This window comes from Alexandromys fortis, unplaced genomic scaffold (genome assembly GCF_014885135.2).
Source record: "Alexandromys fortis isolate MF-2015 unplaced genomic scaffold, M_Fortis_MF-2015_v1.1 scaffold_41, whole genome shotgun sequence".
Lineage (NCBI taxonomy): Eukaryota > Metazoa > Chordata > Mammalia > Rodentia > Cricetidae > Alexandromys > Alexandromys fortis.
This window is the reverse complement of record NW_026067923.1, coordinates 10704671-10725694: the sequence shown is the minus strand read 5'-3', so window position 1 is coordinate 10725694 and position 21024 is coordinate 10704671. Positions and strand designations below refer to the sequence as shown.

The 21024-nt window shown below is 41.0% G+C and overlaps 1 protein-coding gene across 1 annotated transcript in view; it reads right to left on the bottom strand.

Moving 5' to 3' along the window:
- Cpa6 (carboxypeptidase A6) overlaps window positions 1-21024 on the bottom strand; it is a 297700-nt gene that overhangs the window by 4083 nt on the left and 272593 nt on the right. Inside the window, exon 9 of the mRNA XM_050142133.1 lies at window positions 6727-6929. Within this exon, the coding sequence (XP_049998090.1) occupies window positions 6727-6929 (203 nt within the window). The remainder of the gene's footprint in view (window positions 1-6726; window positions 6930-21024) is intronic.

Sequence of the window (21024 nt, the reverse complement as noted above, 5' to 3'; positions counted from 1 at the left end):
GCGGCATTGAAACTTCTAGGAACGCCGGCTGATTGCTTGCGCCTTCTTGGTGGTCAACAGAAACAGAAGAGAGGGCTCACTAGTTAACAGTTGTATCTAATAATAACAACACGATCTTAATTGTACATTTTGCAACCCACTATTATTTTTTACAGTGCTGAGGATCAAAGCACGTTTTAAAACATAACTTTTGATGTGGTTGATCCTCACGCAAACCAATGATAACAGCAGTTCTGTTTTGTAGCTAAGAAAAGGCAGGTTCAGTGCAGTGAAACGGGTATCCTGGGGTGACCCAGCAAAGAACGGGTAAGCTAGGACAAGTACTCATATTTCCTGAAGTCGCTCATGCATTCTATCCTCTTCCCTTTAGGTCAGGAGCACTTATTCCTGTGCATTCAAAATAGCTGACCGGGCTGCAACAATGTCAATATTATCTCTAATTCATATCCTGTCCTTAGCAACATGTCTGTGTATGTAACAGATACTTAATCGATATTTCTCAAAGGAATGTTGAAGAAGCATAAGTCTGCAAGAGTATTCAGACAGTCATATTGATCCACAAGTATATATATTTCAGTACAAGTGGACAGCTATTTCAAATGCATCCGGATCAGTTAAGAAACCACCAAGGGAGCCTGGCTTCCTTCATGCCATGGGTTTGTTCCTACTGGGAACAGGAATATCAATTTAATGACATCTCCTGACTTCTGACGTTACAAAGTCTCTCACATAGCTAAGTCAAGCTGATGCTAAGATGCAGAAAATCAGTGAATAAACTACCACTACCATCACAGCACACACGCGCACTCACACACACATACAGACACATATACACACACATACACGCACATGCACACACGCACACACACATACATGCACATACACATACATACACACATACACAAACACCCTTTAACAAGCTCAAAATCCCAAATGGTGGCTATTCCAACAGAATGGTACTGTTCTTTAAAAGTCTTCCAGAAGCTGTCAGAGGTCCAGTTTTAGCGAGGGATGACAAATATCAGATGACAAACAGGAGGAAAGACATAAGCTGAAACCAGCACACAGCTCTCCCGTTTCAGTTTGCTGGTGAATAATTTAATGCTTCTTTGGAAGCACCCTGGGGGGCACGATGGCGTGTAGTGGACTGAGCCTCGGGTTGCTGTCCTTGACAAGCTCATGAATACACGTGGCCTTGCTTGTGGCTATTCCAGGGCAGGGCTCCAGGCACTGGCAGACCATGTCATAGTGATCTCACTGATGGTGACGTACTCACAGGAGTCAATAAAGAAATGTAAACATTGTCATGGGGAGTCTATGGAAAAGTTCCGTATTGTCTCCAATCGTCTTAGCAATATGCCATGGCATATGCAGATGTCTCTACAATCAGAAGATGACTGCATTTAGAAGACTCGTGTTTTCACTATTTCTTATGAAAAAAATGTATTAAGAAACAAAGTGCCACTTAGCTTATTTAAACAAGGTTTGTGCAGTTTTAACTGTTATTAAATTAACATACCGAGGAATGGACTTCATTGTGGAATTCTTAAACATGCACCATAATACTTTGTTATAATTCGCCCTTCCCCCTGTTTCCCTGCCCTCCCTCCCTATAGACCCCCTTTTCTACTTTTAGGCTGCATATTTTGCATTACCCTCTCTTTCCTTAAGATCTCTTCCTTTCTTTTCAGGGTCCTCTTAGAGTTTCCCAGCTAGTATACACACCCAAATCCACCCTCACCCCACGTTTGCCCCAAATGTTTTTATGTTGAGGTCTTCATATAAGAGAAAACAGGAGGCATCTGTCTTTGTGAGTTGGCTTGTGTTGTATCATAATGCTGTTTAGTTTTATCCATTTTTTTCCTGCAAAGGTCACTTTTTTTTTATAGCTGAATAAATCTCTATTATGTCTGTGGGATGCATCTTCCTCATGCATGTCTTGGTGAAGGAAGGCTGGTCCCAGGCCCTGGCTGTTGTGATAAAGCAGCAATGACCATGCATGTTGACAGAGTCTTTTGGCTGGGTGCTCAAGTGCAGCACAGCTGGCCCTGATGGGAGCTCTATTTTTAGTTTTTGGGGAACCTCCACAGTGGTTGTGTGGTTTGTGGCTCTACCAACGGAGCACAAGGATTAGTCTTTCACCGTATCTTTGCTAGCATGCATTGCTGGTTTTCTTGATGATAGTCATTCTGACTGGAGTGAGGTGGCCTCTCAAGGCAATTTTAATTTTCATTTTCCTGATGTTTAACACGTTTTCAGATATGTATTGGCCACTTGTAATTTTGGGGGGAAGCATACTCAATTGTCAGTTCATGTATTGATGGGGATGTTTGATTTTGGGAGGTCTTTGCATGCTCTAGCTTTCAGTCACAAACTGATACATAGTCGGCAAAGATTTCTTCCCCATCTTGTAGGCTCCATCAGGCTGCTGACTGTTCCCTTTGTTGTGCAGAAAGATTCTAGTTTCACGGAACCCCCTTCCCCGGTTTGGGGGGTTACTTCTTGTGCTATTGGAGTTCTTTTCAGACAATCCTTATCTATATCTTGAAATATTTTACATATGTTTTTCTCTAGTCATCCCAAAACTATATATTTTGGCGTTTGATCTTTAATATGTAAGAGCTAGCTAGGAATATGCTAGGGTCACTGGCACAGCAGTATTGCAATTAATATAGTTTCTGTGCAGTTATTTTGGGTCTGGGCAGCCGGGAATAAAAGAACAGCCTCCAACAACAGAATGGTGTGCTGTGTGCCGACTATATCTGCATAGAACCTGAGAGAGCTTGGAAAGGAATTCTATGCTCAAAAGAACAGTGTTATGTGCAGTTTCTTGGTAGCCACATTTTTTCAGATAGGCTCTGTTGCTAGTGGCAAACATGGGTGCCGGCTTCTTTAAGAGAGGTCTTCCTGCTGGACGACTCTTATAAAGGAAAACATTTCATTCATCTTGCTTAGAATTGAGAGGTTTAGTCCATTATCATCCCAGGGGAAGCATGGTGGTGTGCAGTCAGACACGGCTCTGGGTGAGGTAGCAGAGAGTCCTGCATCTGGGTTGGCAGGCAGCAGGAAGAGACAGTGAGCCCCTAGGCCTGGCTTGAGCTTCTGAAACCTCAAACCTGCCTCTAGTGACACACCTCCTCCAACCAGGTCACACCTCTAATAGTGTTACTCCGTGTGAATCTATGGGGGTCATTTTCATCCAGACCACCACATGTAAGGATATTGTGTGTGTGTGTTCTATTTTACTCTGTTGGTCCACATGTCTACTTTTTAATGCTAATACTATGCTGTTTTGGCTACTCTGACTCTGTAGTATAACTTGAGATGAGGTGTTTTGATGCCCCTAGCATTGTTTTATCTGCTTTGGATATTTTGGTTTGCTATCCTTATATACGAGTTTTAAAGTTGCCTTTTCTACTTCTGTAAATGTTGCTACTGGAATTTAAAAAAATATTTTAGAAGTATTTAATTTTTGACTTTGTGTATATATGCGTATTTCTGCATGGATGTTTGTGTAACACAGGCATGCCTGGTGCCTCTGGAGGTCAGAATAGGGCGTCAAATCCCCCTGAAACTAGAATTACAGATAGTTGCGTGCTGCTATGTGGGTATTGGGAATTGAACCCAGGTCCTCTGAAAGAGCAGCCAGTGTTTTTAACTGGTGAGCCATCTCTCAAGTTCCATGTTACTGGAATTTTGATAGGGATTATATTAACTCTGTAAGTAGCTTATGGTAATACAGGCATTTTCATAACTTTAATTCTATGTGCCTATGAGCATTGAGAAGTATTCCGTCTCCTGAGTCTTCTTTAGTACAGAAGAAATAAGGTTAAATATAAGGCAGAAGAGGAGAAGTGGAGATATTTTTGTGGAGAGAAAATAAGTTTTTTTTATGTATTATGGCCCTTTATATAATCACCCAAACTTGCTCATATATGTTTTCACTATACAATAATCATTTCATGCTGTTCTTTTCTGTTGCCTGTGTCTTCTCCTTTTCATCTTTTTACTATACCTTTAAATATTTTAAAATAAAAGTTTTCCTCTTTTAACCCCTTCCTGCTTCATAAATGAATCCATTTGTACATTTGAACTTCTGAACTTTCTTGGGAAATCTGTTGGGTATTTTTTTTTTTTTTGTCTTTTTGGTGTGGTTTGGTTTGGTTTTATCTTGTGAGCATTCTTCCTAGTGTTGAGCCTGAATTGGACCAGTGTCTGATGTCTTCCCGGGATGTCTACACTTATGCTTGAACCCTGTGTGCTGGGCAGATTTTCCCTCCACTCCCGAGATTCTCTCACTGTCTTACCCACTGGGGTACCTAATGTTTTAGTTCTGTTTCTCCCTAGTGCATTGGGAGGAAGGAGGGGAAGAACCAACCACAGCAGTGAGGTATGTGGAGGGTCCTTGGTGAGGTGGAGGGCCTGTCTTTGGACTTTCAAGCTCTCCCAAGCCCATCAACACTGTTTGGAGGGTTGCAGCTGTCGGGGTCAAGTCCCTGAACCTTCAGCTCATAAGGGATCTCTCCCTTTCCCAATCGTCTCCTTCCAATTGTTGAAAGGACATTTGTTGGCCCTCAGCTGAGCAAGCACAGTTTTATTGAAATATTTCCATATTTAAAATAGTTTAATGGATGACTTTAAAATATTATTAGAAGCAGACTCTTACAAATTGGTGCAATATTTTAAAGAATTCTAATGGGATGTAATGATTTCGTATTAACATCCAGGGATTTCTTAGTTTCTAGAAATTTTCATCTTAGTTTTAATGATTTAGTTTATGCTTAGCCCATTCCAGATTTTTCTCCCTCACTTCACCCCATCTACCATTGTATTATAAGTATGTGTGAAGTTTGTGTTCTGTGTGCACCTGTGTATGTGGTGTATGTGGTGTGTGTGTTTGTGTGTGTGTGGTCAGAGAAGGTGTTGGCGGCCTGTCATGCTGCCACATTTTGCAGCAGGGTCTCTTCCTGAGCTGGGAACCCAGTTGTTTTTTGGCTAGGCTGGTATCCAACCTGCCTCAGCAATTTTATATTTTTGTCCCCCAAAGTGCTGGGGTTTCTGATGCATATAAGACCACACGCTTGGCTTTTTACATGGGCATTGGGGATCTGAACTCAGGTCCTCGTGTTTGTAACAAGCACCCTTAACCTTTAAGCCATGATCTTGACAGTCTCCATGCCAGATTTTAAAAACAATGTCACTCTTCACTTGTGGATTGAATGATGAAGGGCTGTGGTGGGGGTGGGGTTCTGTTCTGTGTATTTCAGCATGTTTAACAGCATCCTTGGCTTCTACATCATAGGTGCCAACTGCACCCCTCATCCCTATTATAGCAGTCAAAGAGAGGGAGTTGGATTATGCACGGGCGATAATTTGGTTGATTGTGCCATATCAAGGGAAACCTGTACTATCCCTAAACAGTCGAGTCTGGAGTCTTCTGGTTCGGTGAGCACACAGGTAGTGCTGGACAGAGGTGAGCGCTGTGGCCTCCTGCCTCTGCTGAGCCGTACATTATGTGTGCTTTCTTTTTGGCTATTCCAGGGTTATGTGCTTAATATGTTGGTAACAGTAAGTAAAGCATTTCTCTAGGATCTCTGAGTTGTTCCAGTAAATTATAGAAACCAAGGAGGCAGGTTGTGGGAACCTTGAACTCTTTAGTTACACAAAAGTGTTGAAATTCCCCGCTTGAAGTTGGTCTCCGGAGTGGACGCCATCTCAAGGGACTTGGTTATTATTAACTTGTGGAGTCTGACAGCTGCTCTGGGCAGTTAGTGTCAGAACTGAAATTGAATTGGCGCCTTAGTTAGTGTTGGAGAAACATGTTGGAGAAGGCACCACACATTTAGTGTCGGGAGTTGAGAAAGAAAAAGCAACCACAAACATCACGTTTATAGCTCAGTAAATGACCACAAATTGAACACATGCCTATAACCTTCCAGGTCAAGGAACAGAATAACAGCAATAACCCAGAACTCCTTGTTCCCCTAGTCACCCCATCCCTCTTCTTCCCCCAAAGGTAATTGCTAGTTTGACTTCTAACATTATTTATTAGTTTTCCTTCGTTTTGGACTTTATTGGCTTTCCTGTGCTATGGGTTCTGAAGTGGCTCCCTTAACAGTGAATGATGCCCTGTAGGGAGTCGCTTGTTGCATTTGTGAAATAAGGAAAAAGAATTTCGTCTCGTCTTTTTTTTGCTTTTATGCGATCTAGCCCTGAAAGTCCATTCGTCCTTAGTAGTGTATGTTAGCTATGTGCACAGAGACTTAGCAGCATTAAGCAAACAACACTTAAAAATTAAAACTTGCTTTTAATTATTGAGTCAGACTATAATTTATGAGCAATTATTGACTCAATAAAGTTAATTAAAGCCCTGCATATGTGGCCAAAGCTATAATATTAATCAAATCCACCCTGACCTTTTCTGTATGACCTGTGGTAAGAATGTAAAACAGGTTTGAAACGACTGCATTTGGGAAGCAGTATAGCAGTTAAAAGCAACAATCCTGGAGCTAGACTTGGGGCTGAGTCTTTGCTATGACTTAGAAAGTTCTTAGCCTAGTTGCTTAGTGGTCTCAATTTTCTCATCTGTAAAATGGGAGCATGAAAATATATAAAGAACAAATGAGTTCATGGATATAAAATACTTGAATAGACACATTCGCTACTATCACTAGGATTCAGAAGCGCCACGAGGCCTGACACACACATACAAAAACACATACTTACCACACAGCTGACATTGGGGATGGTTGCATGTTTGTAAGAGTAGGGATACAGCAGCATCTGTGCGTAGGCGTGAAAGGACAGGTAGGCGCTAATGCGTTTTCTGTGTTTCCGAAGGAAGTCTGCGACAGCCTTCACCTCCGGCTCAGATTCCGGGAAAGGACCACAGTAAGTATCGTCACAAGGGTGTGCAGAGGCTCCTTCATCTGCAGGCCAGAAAAGAAAATGGGTGGTTGTGTGTGTGTGTGTGAGAAACCAGAAACACAAACAAGCATTGTTAAACTGGGCCTTTTCGTATTTCTAAAAATTGGTGATGTTATTGAATAAGTAATCCAATTTCTCATAACAGGAATCGATAATGGCCATTTTGAGCTATTCAAGCCCGTGCACTGTAGGAGACCCTAAGCTCGAGCCAGGTGCTGTTGTTTAAAGCAGTAAGGAACACTGAACAACATCTCTCTCAGCTGCTAATTCTCTTGCTGGAGAAATCGCTCTATGCAATCTCCCGCAGCAGGTCGACTTCTCATTCATGTGCCCTCCAGCACCTGCTCTTCCTTTTCATGACAATGAATGCACGGGTAATTAGTGTTCAATATTTACCTGTTTAGCATTCGGTCTGTGTTTACGCTGTCCTAGAAGCCTGGGATACAAAGGAAACACAGAAAAGGCCTCCGTTCTATTAGGAGCTGCCTTGTCAGGATTTGTTGCTGAACTCTTGCCTCCTGCTGGATTCCTGGCAGCTAGGACAGCGGTGTGAGAAGTGTTCTACACGTGTTTATTGAGGAACTCGATGTCCAATCAAAAGGAAGGGGCGGACATCTGAAAGAGTGTCTGATAATATACAGATCTTGACAGAGCAAGGGTAGGACAGCACACACAGCTACCCAAAGTCCAGGATAGTTTTAGACCAGAGATGTCTAGACTGATTTGTAAAAACTCAGGGTGCGTCTCATCTTGGGGATACACTGTGTTAAAAATATAAAAACGTTTAAATTAAATTTTATTTATTTATTTGTTTGTTTATTTATTTATTTATTTATTTATTTATTTATTTATTTATTTATTTATTTATATTCTTTTGAGACAGGGTCTCATGTAACCCTGGCTGGTGGCATTAAATTCCTAACTGCCCTTCCTTCAGCCTCCTAGGGTGCCAGGGTTACAGGTGGGAGCCACCATGGGTTTGGCTCAAATTTTAATTTTTTTAACATTCTTTTTCAACAACCATTTTTGTACAAAGCAGGCTTATTAAGAGGTCTATGGAGGGGACGGAAAAAGCTAAGAAGCACAAAGCATTGCTGTTCTAAGAAATTGTGGCTATAATTATATTTTGTGAATTCCTTTCACACTGTTGGCCATTACCATTCTCCTACTTGTGGAAAACAATGCCTGCCTCTTCAGTCACTTAACTCATGGCTTAAAATGCAGACAGTTGAACAGATTAATGAGCTGGCTTGAAGCATTCACAGAGGGGATAAAGGACTGGAGAAATGAGACAGAAATAAAAGAGTGTGAGAAGTGAATAAATATCAACGTGATTAATAGGGGATCTAGAAGGACAGAGAAAAATAAACATTTGAAGAACCAGTAATTAAAATTTCTCCACAATGAAGGGAAAATTAAACAGACACTACTTACCAAAAAAAAAAAAAAAAAAAAAAAAAAGACAGATGGGGAAAATATCAACACTTGAGCACAATAAAGTTTAAGGAAAGAAAATAATTCCAGAAAAAAAAGAGACTGTTTAGAAAAAGAACGAGTCAGATTAACATTTGACTTTTAAAATATTTTTATTTTTCTTTGTATGAGGGCTTGTCTTCTTGTGTGTGTGTGTGTGTGTGTGTGTGTGTATGTGCATGTGTGCGTATGTGTATACCAGTTTCATGTTTGGTACCAGAGAAGACCACAAGAGGGTGCCAGATTCCCTGGAACTGAACTAAAGACCACTGTGAGCTGCTATGTGGTGCTGTGGACTGAAGTTGGGGCCTCTGCTGCAACACCAAGCCCCTTTACCCAATGCACCATCTCTCCAGCCATGACATTTGCGTTCTTAACAGTAACATCAGGGCTCCTGTATCTAACAGTGTCTTTTTTCTCTCACACTATCATCAAATCCAGAGTCTTGTATGTATGCCGTCCCTGACTTTTTTGGATAGTGTTTTGTCATGTAACCCAGCTTGTTCTCAAATTTTTGAATCTCTTTCCTCTGCCCTAAGGATTGTACCGATTCACTTGACTTCAAAGTTCTTTTTCTTTTTTTAATAAAGGAAATTTGAATCTTGACTTTTTTTGTTATCTAGTTGAACTCTGTTGAAATGTGGAAGTGGGATAAATATGTTCTCTGGCATAAAAGGCTGCAGAAGTTATACTATACACTGATACTCTGAAAAATTCCTGGAGAAAATGTTTCAACAAAATACTACAATAAAAGTAATCCTTTAAAGCATATAATTCAGTTCTTTTAAAGATAAGTAGTGAGTAGACACTACTATCTGATTCTAGAATGCTTCACTTTCCTCCAGAAGTGTTGCTTTATTAATGTGTGCAGATAATATATATTAGTCAAAATTTAAAAATCAAATATAAAATTACAATTTTTCTAAAATATTCCAAGAAATGCAAACTGGTGGGAGCTGAGCATGGGGACCAGAGGGAGTGAAAGTATGCTGAAATCCTCCATCATTTTCCAGTTTTTCTATTAGCATATATTATACATAATAACGGATTTCATTATGACATTCTGCATAAAAATTTAATATATTTTGATTCTATTCACTCTCAATTACTTTTTCTTGTCTCCCTCTCACTTGTGTTGATCCCATTTGTCTTCCCAACCTCAAATTAGTTCTTCTACTTCTGTCTTTTCCTCCTTCCTTCCTTCCTTCCTTCCTTCCTTCCTTCCTTCCTTCCTATAATGACAGTATTATAAAGGTCCAGTTCTTCCCTATTTACTCTTTCTGTCCTGTAAAACTCCAACAAAAATTCCATCAGCAGATTTTTTTGAAGAGTATAAACTCAAATTTAAAAAGATTTTTTTATTACTTTAGGTTTTTAAAATAGAATTTATTGAGGTATAACTTATGTGATGTGTCGCCAACAACCAATGCTACAGCTGAGACAAAGGACAAAGAATAGCTGCAAGTCTCTCTCTCTCCCTCCCTCTCTCTTTTCCAGTGTGGGAATTGAACTCAGCACCCAGGGTCTCACACATGATAGGCGAGTGCTTTGCTGCTGGGCTGCATACAGCCTTAGAGCTCTCGCTCTCGCTCTCTCTCTCTCTCTCTCTCTCTCTCTCTCTCTCTCTCTCTCTCTCTCTCTCTCTTTCTCTTTCTCTTTCTCTCAAGCGTCCTGTTAAGTTACTCAGGCTAGTCTTGAACTCTGCGAGGCAAGCCCAAACCCTTGACCACACCTGCCCAGTAGTGGGAACCACAGAGCTCCACACCAGGCCTTAGCCCTCCTTTCCAATCGAGGAAATTTGCTCTGCCCTGTTCCTTTGTCTGTGGACACAAGGTTTAGCTTAAGAGTTATATAATCTTAGTCTGTTTGAGCAAATGTTTCAGTATCCTACCTTTGGGTAGATGTTATATGATATAAATACACAATGAAGCTTTTCCAGAAGAGCTTTATTCAAATCGGCTTATAAATAATGGAGTACTCTCACAAAGTTAGCTGAAAATGCTTTTAGTTCATAGGACTTAAAACTTGACAAGTGAGTTAATTTTAGTTTGTCGGCAAACTAAAGCAGAAACATCTCCCTCACTGTTAACTTCTCTTTTACCCGCGTCTATATTTACATGGGGTCAGTGTTTAAGATGCAATCTCCATCACGTTCTCAGTTTCAAATATCACTTCCTGGTTCATCAGTAAACAAAGTTATTAATGAAAAGATAATTTTTTCTAAGTTCAAGAATTTGGAAGGATTGTTTTGAATTAAAAATTTAAAGAGGCTACAGAGAGAGTTCCAGGATAGCCAGGACACAGAGAAACCCTGTTTCGAAAAACCATCTCCTCCTGAAAAAAGAAAGAAAGAAAGAAAGAAAGAAAGAAAGAAAGAAAGAAAGAAAGAAAGAAGCCAATGTGGCGGGTGAGATGGCTCTGTGGCTAGAGGCATTTACACAATGATCTTACAAACTCTAATTAAAATAAATTAGGTTTAGAGCCTGGAGAGATGGCTCAGTTGTTAAGAGCACTGACTGCTCTTCAAGAGGACACATGTTCAATTCCCTGCACCCACACAGTGGCCCAAGACCATCTGTGACTTTAATCCTAGGGGCTCTGAGGCCATCTTCTGGCCTCTGAAGGCACCTGGCATACACATGGTACACAGACATGCATGCAAGCAAAACACCCATACATACAGCATAAAATTTAAAAGTAAATAAAGATATTATTTATTTATTCACTCATTTGTTTTTTTAAGGTCGGGTCTCTCTCTCACTCTCTAGCCCAGGGTAGCCTCAAACTCATGGTAATCCTGCAGCCTCAACCAGACACAAACCATCATAACCACATTATTTTAATTGACACATAAGTGCACAATTTACAGGGTACAATATAATAATTTGATACATGAATACAAGGTGCAGTAATTGAATTAGGGTAATTACCATTTTTACATCAAGCATTTATCATTTCTTTGTGTTTGGAACCTAGAAACGCCCATTTCCCAATTTTTTATAAAATACATAACAAGTTGCTATAAACAATACTCACTTTTCTGTGCTATATAGCAATAAACCTTTTTCTCCTGTCTGATATATGGTTGTACTCAATATCCAACTTCACTGCCCCACCCATTCTAGCCTCTGGTAATCAGGGCTGCCTGTGGGGTACATAAGTCATAGTAACACCTGGACAGAAGAGTGAGGGGACCCAAGGCTGCCTGTGGGGTACATAAGTCATAGTAACACCTGGACAGAAGAGTGGGGGGACTCAAGGCTGCCTGTAGGGTAGATAACTACAGTAGATCCTCTGGGAGTCATCACAGGTGTTCAGGGCTTTAGCAATGCAAAAGGGCTGGGCATACATCATGGGGTTACAAATTCAGCATAGGTTGAAACCCATGGATTGCAGGATACATTAGGCTTAGGAAACAAACTTATTCTTGTAAGCTATGGAGACAATAACAATGAATAGCGCCGCGGCTCCCTAGCAACCATGTGGCTCCTGTTGGTGTTTCCACAAAGGCTCAGCAAGTAAAAGCCAGATATAGCGCATGTATAATTAAGATGGCAAGTGATGGCATTTAGAAAAAAAATATTAGGAAGATGAGAGGAAAATTTTCTGAGAAAATTATAGATGGTAGAAAATAGCTTCACCAAATTCTCTTTAAATTACTTTTGAAAGGATAGCTTAGTTAGGTTGGAAGGTAGGGAGAAAAAGTAATTGTCTTGTGTGAACGTTCAGGAGAGCGTTTATGAGGGAGACATTGTCTCCTGGAAGAGGCAGATGAGAAGAACAGATTGAAGTTAGAGGATAGTCTCAGGAAGTAAATAAATAAATCGACCATGGCACGAAAGCAAGGCACATCTAGTACTAAAGTTCAGCAAGTGTGAGGCAGGTGGCATTGACGGCTGAGCCTACAGTGGTAATCAGGGCTGCTTCCTTGACCATCTTACAGGCCTCCCAAAGAGCCTGCTGTGCCCTACCGCTAGCACAGAACATCAGAGGCCAAAAGAGCCCCATTCTCTTCAAATGAGGGTGAGATGCAGGAAAGTCAGTGTCTGTGCTCCAGCACTGTCCAGGGGTGGCCTTATCTAAATGGAAATAAGATATAAATTATGATATAAAAAACCATGAACACATAAAGTTCTTTGATGTCCTAACTAGAATTTTTATGTGAAGGTATGTGTATTGCGATCTGTAGTCTCATTATTAAAAACTCCTTTCTTGAAGACTAGCCATTGGAGAGTTCATTCGGTAAATAGACAGAAAATGAATATTTAGTAGAAAGAAAGAACACGAAATTGTATGAATAAAGTGGTTAAAGTATCTAGGGAGAATGTTCTGAAGAATGGTAGTAGCTTGCTAGGCTGATAAAAATGCTAATTGCTTAGCAGTGTTTTATTTCTATAATACATCAATTGTATGAATATAAAGATTAGAAAATGGGGCTGGAGAGATGGCTCAGTGCTTGCTGCTCTTACAGAGGAACTGAGTTCAGTACCTAGCACCCAGGTGGCCTGGCTCACAAGCACGTGTAGCCCCAGCCCCAAGTGATCTCTGGTGCCCTCTTCTGCTCTCTAAATCCCTCTCTCATACACACACACACACACACACACACACACACACACACACACACACACTCTCTCTCTCTCTAGAAATATTACAAAACAAAAATAATGACCTAAGATTTTTAAGAAGGAAAGCATCTTAAAATGAGAAAGCCATAAAATCAGAAAATGGTAATTAATTCTGTTTTATTTCACAGCCATTGACCTCTACGGAACTGACGGGACTGGGACCTCTAATAAACAGTATCTGGGGAAGCCTGTTTACCGTGGTATGAGTCATTGGTTATACTGGACAATTTCTTTGTTAGAGTTACTAAGGGCGTGGTAAACAGCCAGACCAAGAGCCACTGGGGAGGAAAAGGGTAGCTTCAGCTTCCAGCCCTCGGGCCAGACTCCATCCAGAGGGAAGGCAGGACCTGAAGCTGAGAGGTAGAACGATGCTGTTTAGCCTTGCTCCCCTTGCCTGCTTTCTTCTACGCACCAGGACCACCTGCCTGCGGGTGGGAGTGGTACCTCTCACAGCGATCTGGGCCCTTCTACATCAATCGTTAATTAAGAAGATGTTCCACAGCCTGGTCTATAGGCCAGTCTGGGGAGGCACATTTTCTCAGTTGAGGCCTCTCTTCCCAGATAATTCTAGCTTATGTCAAGTTGACAAAACAAAAGCAAAAATAATGAGTATATTTTTAAAAAAATTTAAATCAAGAAATTTCATACGGGTATGTGTTGTCTTCTTCCGTACCTTCCTCCTCTCCTTTCCTATATCCTTCCCTCCCATCTGTCTCCCTTGTTGCCCTAATTTCACGTTGTTTATGCATATGTGATTTGATTGAGCTATATGAAATCTAGGAAACACAGATGAGGAAAACACATAGGCTATTTGTTTTCTGAGACTTAGGTAAGATTGTTTTCAGTTGCATCCATTTTTTTTCCCCTGCAAACACATAATTTTATTCTCCTCACTGGAAACAATTCCATTGTGTATCCATACACCACAGATTCTCTATTTGTTCTCAGTTGATGGACACCTCGGTTGGTTCCATGGCTTAGCTGTTGGGAATAGAGCTGAAATAAATCCTGATGTATGAGTGTCTCTATGATATACTGATGTAGAGGCCTTTGGGTAAATACTCCGGAGTGCTGTGACTGGCTGGGCATCCAGAGGTCTATTTCTGTTTTATTTTTTGAAACTTCACTGCTTTCTACAGAGGCTGGACTAGTTTGCATTCCCATTAGCAGTGTGTAAGAGTTCCCTTTCATCTGCGTCTTTGTCAATTGTGGTTTTCCTTAATGACTGGCATTCCGACTGAGCTAAGAGGAAGCCCAGGGTAGGTTTGGTTTGCTTTTCTCTGATGGCTAGCGAGGCTCAGCAGTTTTTGCATGTTTCCTGGCCGTTTGTATTTCATCTTTGTAGACTGTTCATTTCATCACTGCATTTATTGATTGGGTTGTTGGAATTCTTTAGTTGTTGGAGTTCTTAGTCTGTTCTAGATAGTAATCCTCCATCAGACATATAGTTCAAGATTTTATCCCATTCCTACAGGCTCTTTGTCCAATTAACGTTTCCTTGTCCAGAGGCTTTTTAATTTCACGAGGTCCTGCTTGCCAGTTGCTGGCACTATTTTCTGGGTAGGTAAGGTCCTATTCGGAAAGCCTTTGTCTGTCTAGATCTTTAAGTAAGATACTTTTGCCTCCATGCGGATTCATTCGTTAGCTGCCTTAGCTCCTTTGTTGGAAACACTATCTTTTCTCTGGTATTTTCGATTCTTCTTTCATTTGACCCATAGACATGGAAGGTTTTGTTTGTTTGTTTGTTTTTTAAATCTACCAGTGTCTTCTAAAATTACTTTCTTCAGTGCTTTAAACTTTTCTTTGCGGAGGTCTTTCACCTATTTGCTTAGGTTTATTCCAAGGCATTTTATTTTCATGAGGCGATTTTGAGTGAATCGCTTCCCTTGTTTCTTAGCATATTAGTTACTGATATCCAGCTATTGGTTTTTGGATGTTAATTTTGTATCTTGCCCCTTTCTGAAAGTAACATCTTCAAACTCACAGAGATCCACCTGCCTCTGCCTCCCGAGTGTGGGGATTAAAGGCATCTTTAGAATCTCATGTACCTAATCATAGGACCTGCGAATAAGGACAGGGCGACGTCTTTCTTTCTCTTTACATCACTTTTCTTTGCTTTTCTTGTCTCACTGCTCCCGCTAAGACTTCCAGCACGGACTGGGGGTGTGGGGAGTGGGAACTCTTTTTTTAATTAATTAATTAATTTATTTATTTATTCAAAATTCCCACCTCTTCTCATCCTCCCATTTCCCTCCCACTGCCCCCCCCCCTCCTTCTCCCCCTCGCTCTCCAGTCCTAATAGAAGTCGGGATTCCCTGCACTGTGGAAAGTCCAAGGCCCCCCCTCCCTCCAGGTCTAGGAAGGTGAGCTTCTCAACAGACTAGGCTCCCAAAAAGCCAGTACATGCAGTAGAATCAAAATCCGGTGTCATTATCATTGGCTTCTCAGTCCGCCCTCATTGTCAGCCACATTCAGAGAGTCTGATTTGATGACATGCTCATTCAGTCTCATTCCAGCTGGCCTTGGTGAGCTCCCATTAGATCAGCCCCACCTTCTCAGTGGGTGGGTGCACCCCTCGCAGTCCTGTCTTCCTTGCTCACGTTCTCCCTCCTTCTGCTCTGGGCCTTGGGAGCTCAGTCCAGTGCTCCAATGTGGGCCTCTGCCTCCATCTCCATCCATCGCCAGATGAAGGTTCTTTATCAATGGCTTCTCAATCAGCCCCCCATTTCAGCCACATTGAGAGAGTCCAGCTTGGTCGCATGCTCATTCATTTTCAGTCCAGCTGAATTTGGGGAGCTCCCATTAGAACAGGCACACTGTCTCAGTGGGTGGACCAACCCCTCGTGGTCCCGACATCCTTGCTGAGTGAGATAACCCAGATCCAAAAAGATAATATGGTATGTACTCATTCATTAGTGGACTCTAGCCATAAACAAAGAACATTAAGCCTAGAGAAGCCAAATAACAAGGTTAACCCAAAGAAAAGCATATATAGATCCTCTTGGAAATTGGAAGCAAACAAGATTGCCAGGCAAAAGTTGGGAGCATAGTGGTAGGAGTGGGCTTGGGGGAATGGGAGAGGGAGAGAGAGAAGGGAGAAGGGAAAGACTGGAGAGAGCTTGGGGGAGTGGGAGGGTGGAGATGGAGGAAGGGCAGATATAGGAACGGGGAAGAAGTTATCTACATTAAGGGAGTCATTTTAGGGTTGGCAAGAGACTTGGCTCTAGAGGGGATCCCAGGTGTCCACGGGGATGTCCCCAGCTAGATCCTTGGGCAGCAGAGAGAAGGGTGCCTGAACTGTCCTTGCCCCACTATCACACTGATGATTATCTTGAATATCACCATAGAATCTTCCTCCGGCGACAGATGGAGATAGAGACAAAGTCCCTCATCAGAGAAATGGACTAAGCCCCCAAGGTTCAGTTGAAGAGCAGAAAGAGGGAAGAGATGAGCAAGGAAGTCTGGGAGCTCTTGCAGTAAAACACTTGCCTTACAATTACAAGGACTGAATTTGATCTTCAGAAACAAGTTAGAAATATCCAGTTTCATGGTACTCACTTGCAGCCTCAGTAAGAGGGAGGCAGAGACAGACTGGAGAGTCCGTTTGCATTGGTTTATGGTGTGCAGCCTTCCCTCTGTGAAGCTCTTTCTTCTCTTCCTAACCCCCTCACAGCTTTTATCATGAAGGGGCACTGGGCTCTGTGAAAGACTATTGAGACGATCATGGGATTTTTGTTCTTCTTTTTTTTTTTTATTTTTTCGAGACAGGGTTTTGATTTCTGTTCTTAAAATTTTTATTTAGAAAATTTTTTTTGAAACAGTTGTAACCCAAGATAACCTGGAACTCACGGTATGGCCCTGGTTCATTCTGAATATTGCAGTCTTCTGGCCTTGCCCTCCCAGCTTCTAGTGTTTTAGATATGTGCTACCATGCCTGATTTATAGTTTCATTCTCAATGTATGCTTTTCTTTTCAGTTGCATTTAAAAAACAATGTCTCATATGTGGAATCAGAATTCTATTGAATTTATAAAAATTGCAAAAATAATTTAGTGAGGTAGCAGTAATACACCTCAGTAGACATAGGCCTGGTGTGTCTATGACCCTGCATTTGATCTCCAGCACCCAAAAAAGCAAAACTTACTTACATGATTGCAAACTGTCAGCTTACCCTCAAATAGCCTGCTAGGAGCAGAGTGAAGTCAGAAATATGGTTTAACAACATACACATACGCATACGTATATATATATGTTTTGTATACACCCATGCATCTATCCATGTTTATATATTTAGATATAATTATGTGTTATTGTATAGATGATATTTTTTCACAATCCATAATTGTATTCATATAGGAATATTTTTGACTCTTGCTTTTTCTTCAGTTATATTTTCTTGAATTTCTTAGATAGCAGCTTGTATTCATTCTTTTGAATTTGTTCTACTGCAATTGTAACATAATTTAGTCTTTTGCTCCCAGGTGCTGAGAACTACACTTATTTCTCTTCCCTTTTCTTTCCCCACCACGATGAACAAGGCTGCAATAAGGTAGGGCATCAAGGGTTGTATGATGTAAACAGCCTGAAATAATTATCAAAATACACAGTTCTTATATCCGGGTAAGACTAATTTTGTGGGGGTTAATTCACAGAAGTAGGGCTCTAGCATAAAGGATAAATTCACACAATTCAAAGTTATTAATCTGTTTGTTTGTTTATTTATTTATTTATTGTGTTTTTTAGAGGCAGTGTTTCTCTGTGTAGCTCCGGCTGCCCTGGAACTTGCTTTGTAGACCAGGTTGGCCTTGAACTCAATGATCTGCCTCCTTGAGTACTGGGATTCCTGAGTACTGAGTAATGGATTCCACTACTTCCTAGCTTTTTTTTTTTAATTTCCATTTTTGTGTCAGACTACTTAGTAAAATTGTGATTATTCATATTAACACAGATATGGGTGTCATTTCTCCTTAATCCTTATCAGAAATCATTCCCAAGTGTGTTCCTGGCCTTACCACCAGTATGCTTGTATTCATAATTTGTTTTAGATGGAGTTCCTTTCTGAATTGCTTAGTCATGTCCTTCATTCATGGACTTCATGGGTTGGTTTGTTTTCTATTAAAAAAGAATTTATTTTGATAATGTGTTTATGCAGGCGGGGGTATGTGCAGATGAACGCAGGTGGAGGCTAGAAGAGGGGTTAACTCACCTGCAGCTGGAGTTACAGGCGCTTGTGAGCCTTGTGGTGTGAGGTCAGGGCACTGAGCACAGGGCTGCCACAAGAGCAGCAAGCACTCTTAAGCTCTTGGCCGCTCTCCAGCTCCCTTTAGTCTTCTCACACGTCTGAAGTATTTCCTAAGACTGTTGTCTGTATTGCACTTTACCCGACTACAGTTTTCCTCCTCAACTGTTCTTAGTCACCGTCTTCATTTTAGAAATTTAAGATTTTATATCATTACTATGTCCTTTCTTCTTAAATGGATTTTGGTTTACTGGTCTTGGATGAGAAAGTTTTCCATTAATAAAGATTACATGTAATCTTTCTAAATTTTCTTTTGGAAATTTGCTGCTTAAATTCTTCCAACTAATACTTCTGGATTTATCTTAGGATGTATTTTGTTATAACTTCGGGTCTTCCGGATAACTACCCAATTGTGTGAGCATCGCCCACTATGATTGTCCCACCGTAGGCACGCTTTACATCTTTCACAGGTGTATGTGTACTCTTGGGCTCTTTGTGCTTTAAGCCATGCTTTCTATGTTGCTATTCTAACAGCTGAGGGATCTCAGTGTGTCTTCTGCTATGGGGGATCTTTTTCATAGTCCCATTTACTTTTCCATAGAAATTTATGATTAGTTTACTCAGTTACTAAAAGCAAAATATAAAACAGAAACTTCATTAAGAGTCTCCTGGGGCAAGATACTTGCCAAGATGCCTCAGAGGGCAGAATGTTCTTGCTGCCAAGACGAGTGACTTCACTTTGAACCCTGGGCCCTAGTGGTAGGAGGAGAAAACTGATGCAAGTTGTCCTTGGACCTCCACGTGTTCACCTGACTACACATGTGTGCGTGCGCACGTGCACACATGCACACACATGCATATTAAATAGTGGACTCTTGAATCGTGAGTCTCATTGGAATTACATTCAATTTGTCCTGATTTGGGGAGGCTCTTGATACACTTCGAGTCACCCAATTCAAAGACAACGTATGCCATTCCGTTTGTTATGGTTCATTGAAGGTGTAAGTCACAAACTATGCCACACCAGTTTGGAATTATGATTAATAGGGTGGTATTTATTTAAAGGGGAAAAAACTTACAGATAACCATCCCAGACAACAGCCCTCTGCGCAATCAGGAAGAAGTCTAGTCGCCGGAACTGGAGCAGGAAGCAAAGAGAGCGTGAAGGGAAGTAGCCGCTTTTGTAAAGGGAGGGAGACCACGCCCCAGTGGACTGGTATCTTAGCGGCTATTGGCTGGAGGAGTGGAAGGACCTCCCACAACAGTTCATATTTATGTTTTATCATTTTCCTTTATTATATCTTCATTGTTTTTGTTGTTGTCATCGTTGTGACTAGATAACAGTCTTCCTTGAACAGTGTGGTCATCTCATGTGGTCATCAGCATATCTTGCATCTTCTCCCTTCCTTTTCTTCATTTCCTCCTCTATCAAATATAACCTGGGGAATCAGTCACCAAGGCCTTATCTTTAAACTTTATTTTGGAGCCTTATAAAAGTGAAATATGACCTGTTGAGTGTATTTTTTATAAGCAATCTAGAACACCTCTCCTTATATTTAAGAAAACGAGTAAAGCTTGATTGACATTTCCTTAGAAAATCAAAACCTCTTCTAAATAACTAAATACTCTAAATTACCGAGGATAAATCACTCCCATTGTTCAAACTACCAGAGAAGATAATTAAGGAACACTTCTAAATTTCACCGAGGTCAGACACTAATTGTTTTCAACACACAAAGAGTGGGAATTGGTGTCTTTTCATCCTGTATAAAGAAAGCAAAGCAAGCAAATCATAAGGGCTTTTATTCAGCACAAACAGTGAGAAGGGTAACTCTGATGCTTCAACAAGGTCAGTGCTTCTGTTCCTTTTTGGAGTTGAAAGCAAAAGGCGGCAGGTGAGGTCAGAGGTGTTTACACACCTTGCTTTGTCCCCATTGGGTGGATAGCCATAGCAAAACACTCCTGTTGACCTGAAGCTGTGTGTCTCTTCTATATCCAGCCAGCCCCAACCTCTTCTGGGTAGGCTCTGGACTTTGTGTACTGTCTCATGGTAGTGTAGATGGTATAGTGTGGACCCAGAAATCACGGGGAGTGACAGAGTATTGAATATAATCTTGATCTATAGGTGGCTGTGTTTGGCTGTAGGAAACTGTAAACCTGGTAGCTCGGCTGGTGTATTATAGTTATGTTATATATGTACATATGTACACACATACAGATACACACACGCATATATACATACATACATACATACATACATACATACATACATACATACACGATTCCTCCCCTTTAGAGAATGTGCACCCCTGGAGACAGGTCATGCAATGTTCACTAACACACAGGAAAAGGGACACTTCCTTTCACCACCTTTCAGATACAGGTTGAAAAGGTGACGCTGGCTTTATCCAAGCAAAGCATTTGGACCTGTCTATTAGTTATTTCTGCTGCAGTAATAAGGCACCATGACAAAAAGAGACTTAGGGGGCAGGAATGGTGGAGTTTGCCTATAACCCTGGCAACTCAGAAGGGTCAGGCAGGATGGTGCCTGAGTCTGCAGCCTACCTGGTGGGTCTTAGGTCATCCCGTGATTGTAACTGTGGTCCTGTGTGATGGGGGTCCCTGTATTAAAATTGTCTGTATTCACAGCATCTTACATGATTGTGCTTAACGTGGTGTTTGATTAATATTGAGCATAGAACAAAATGAAAAAGCTTTTTATTTCATTATTCTGACTCACAAGTTAAACTGCACACTATTA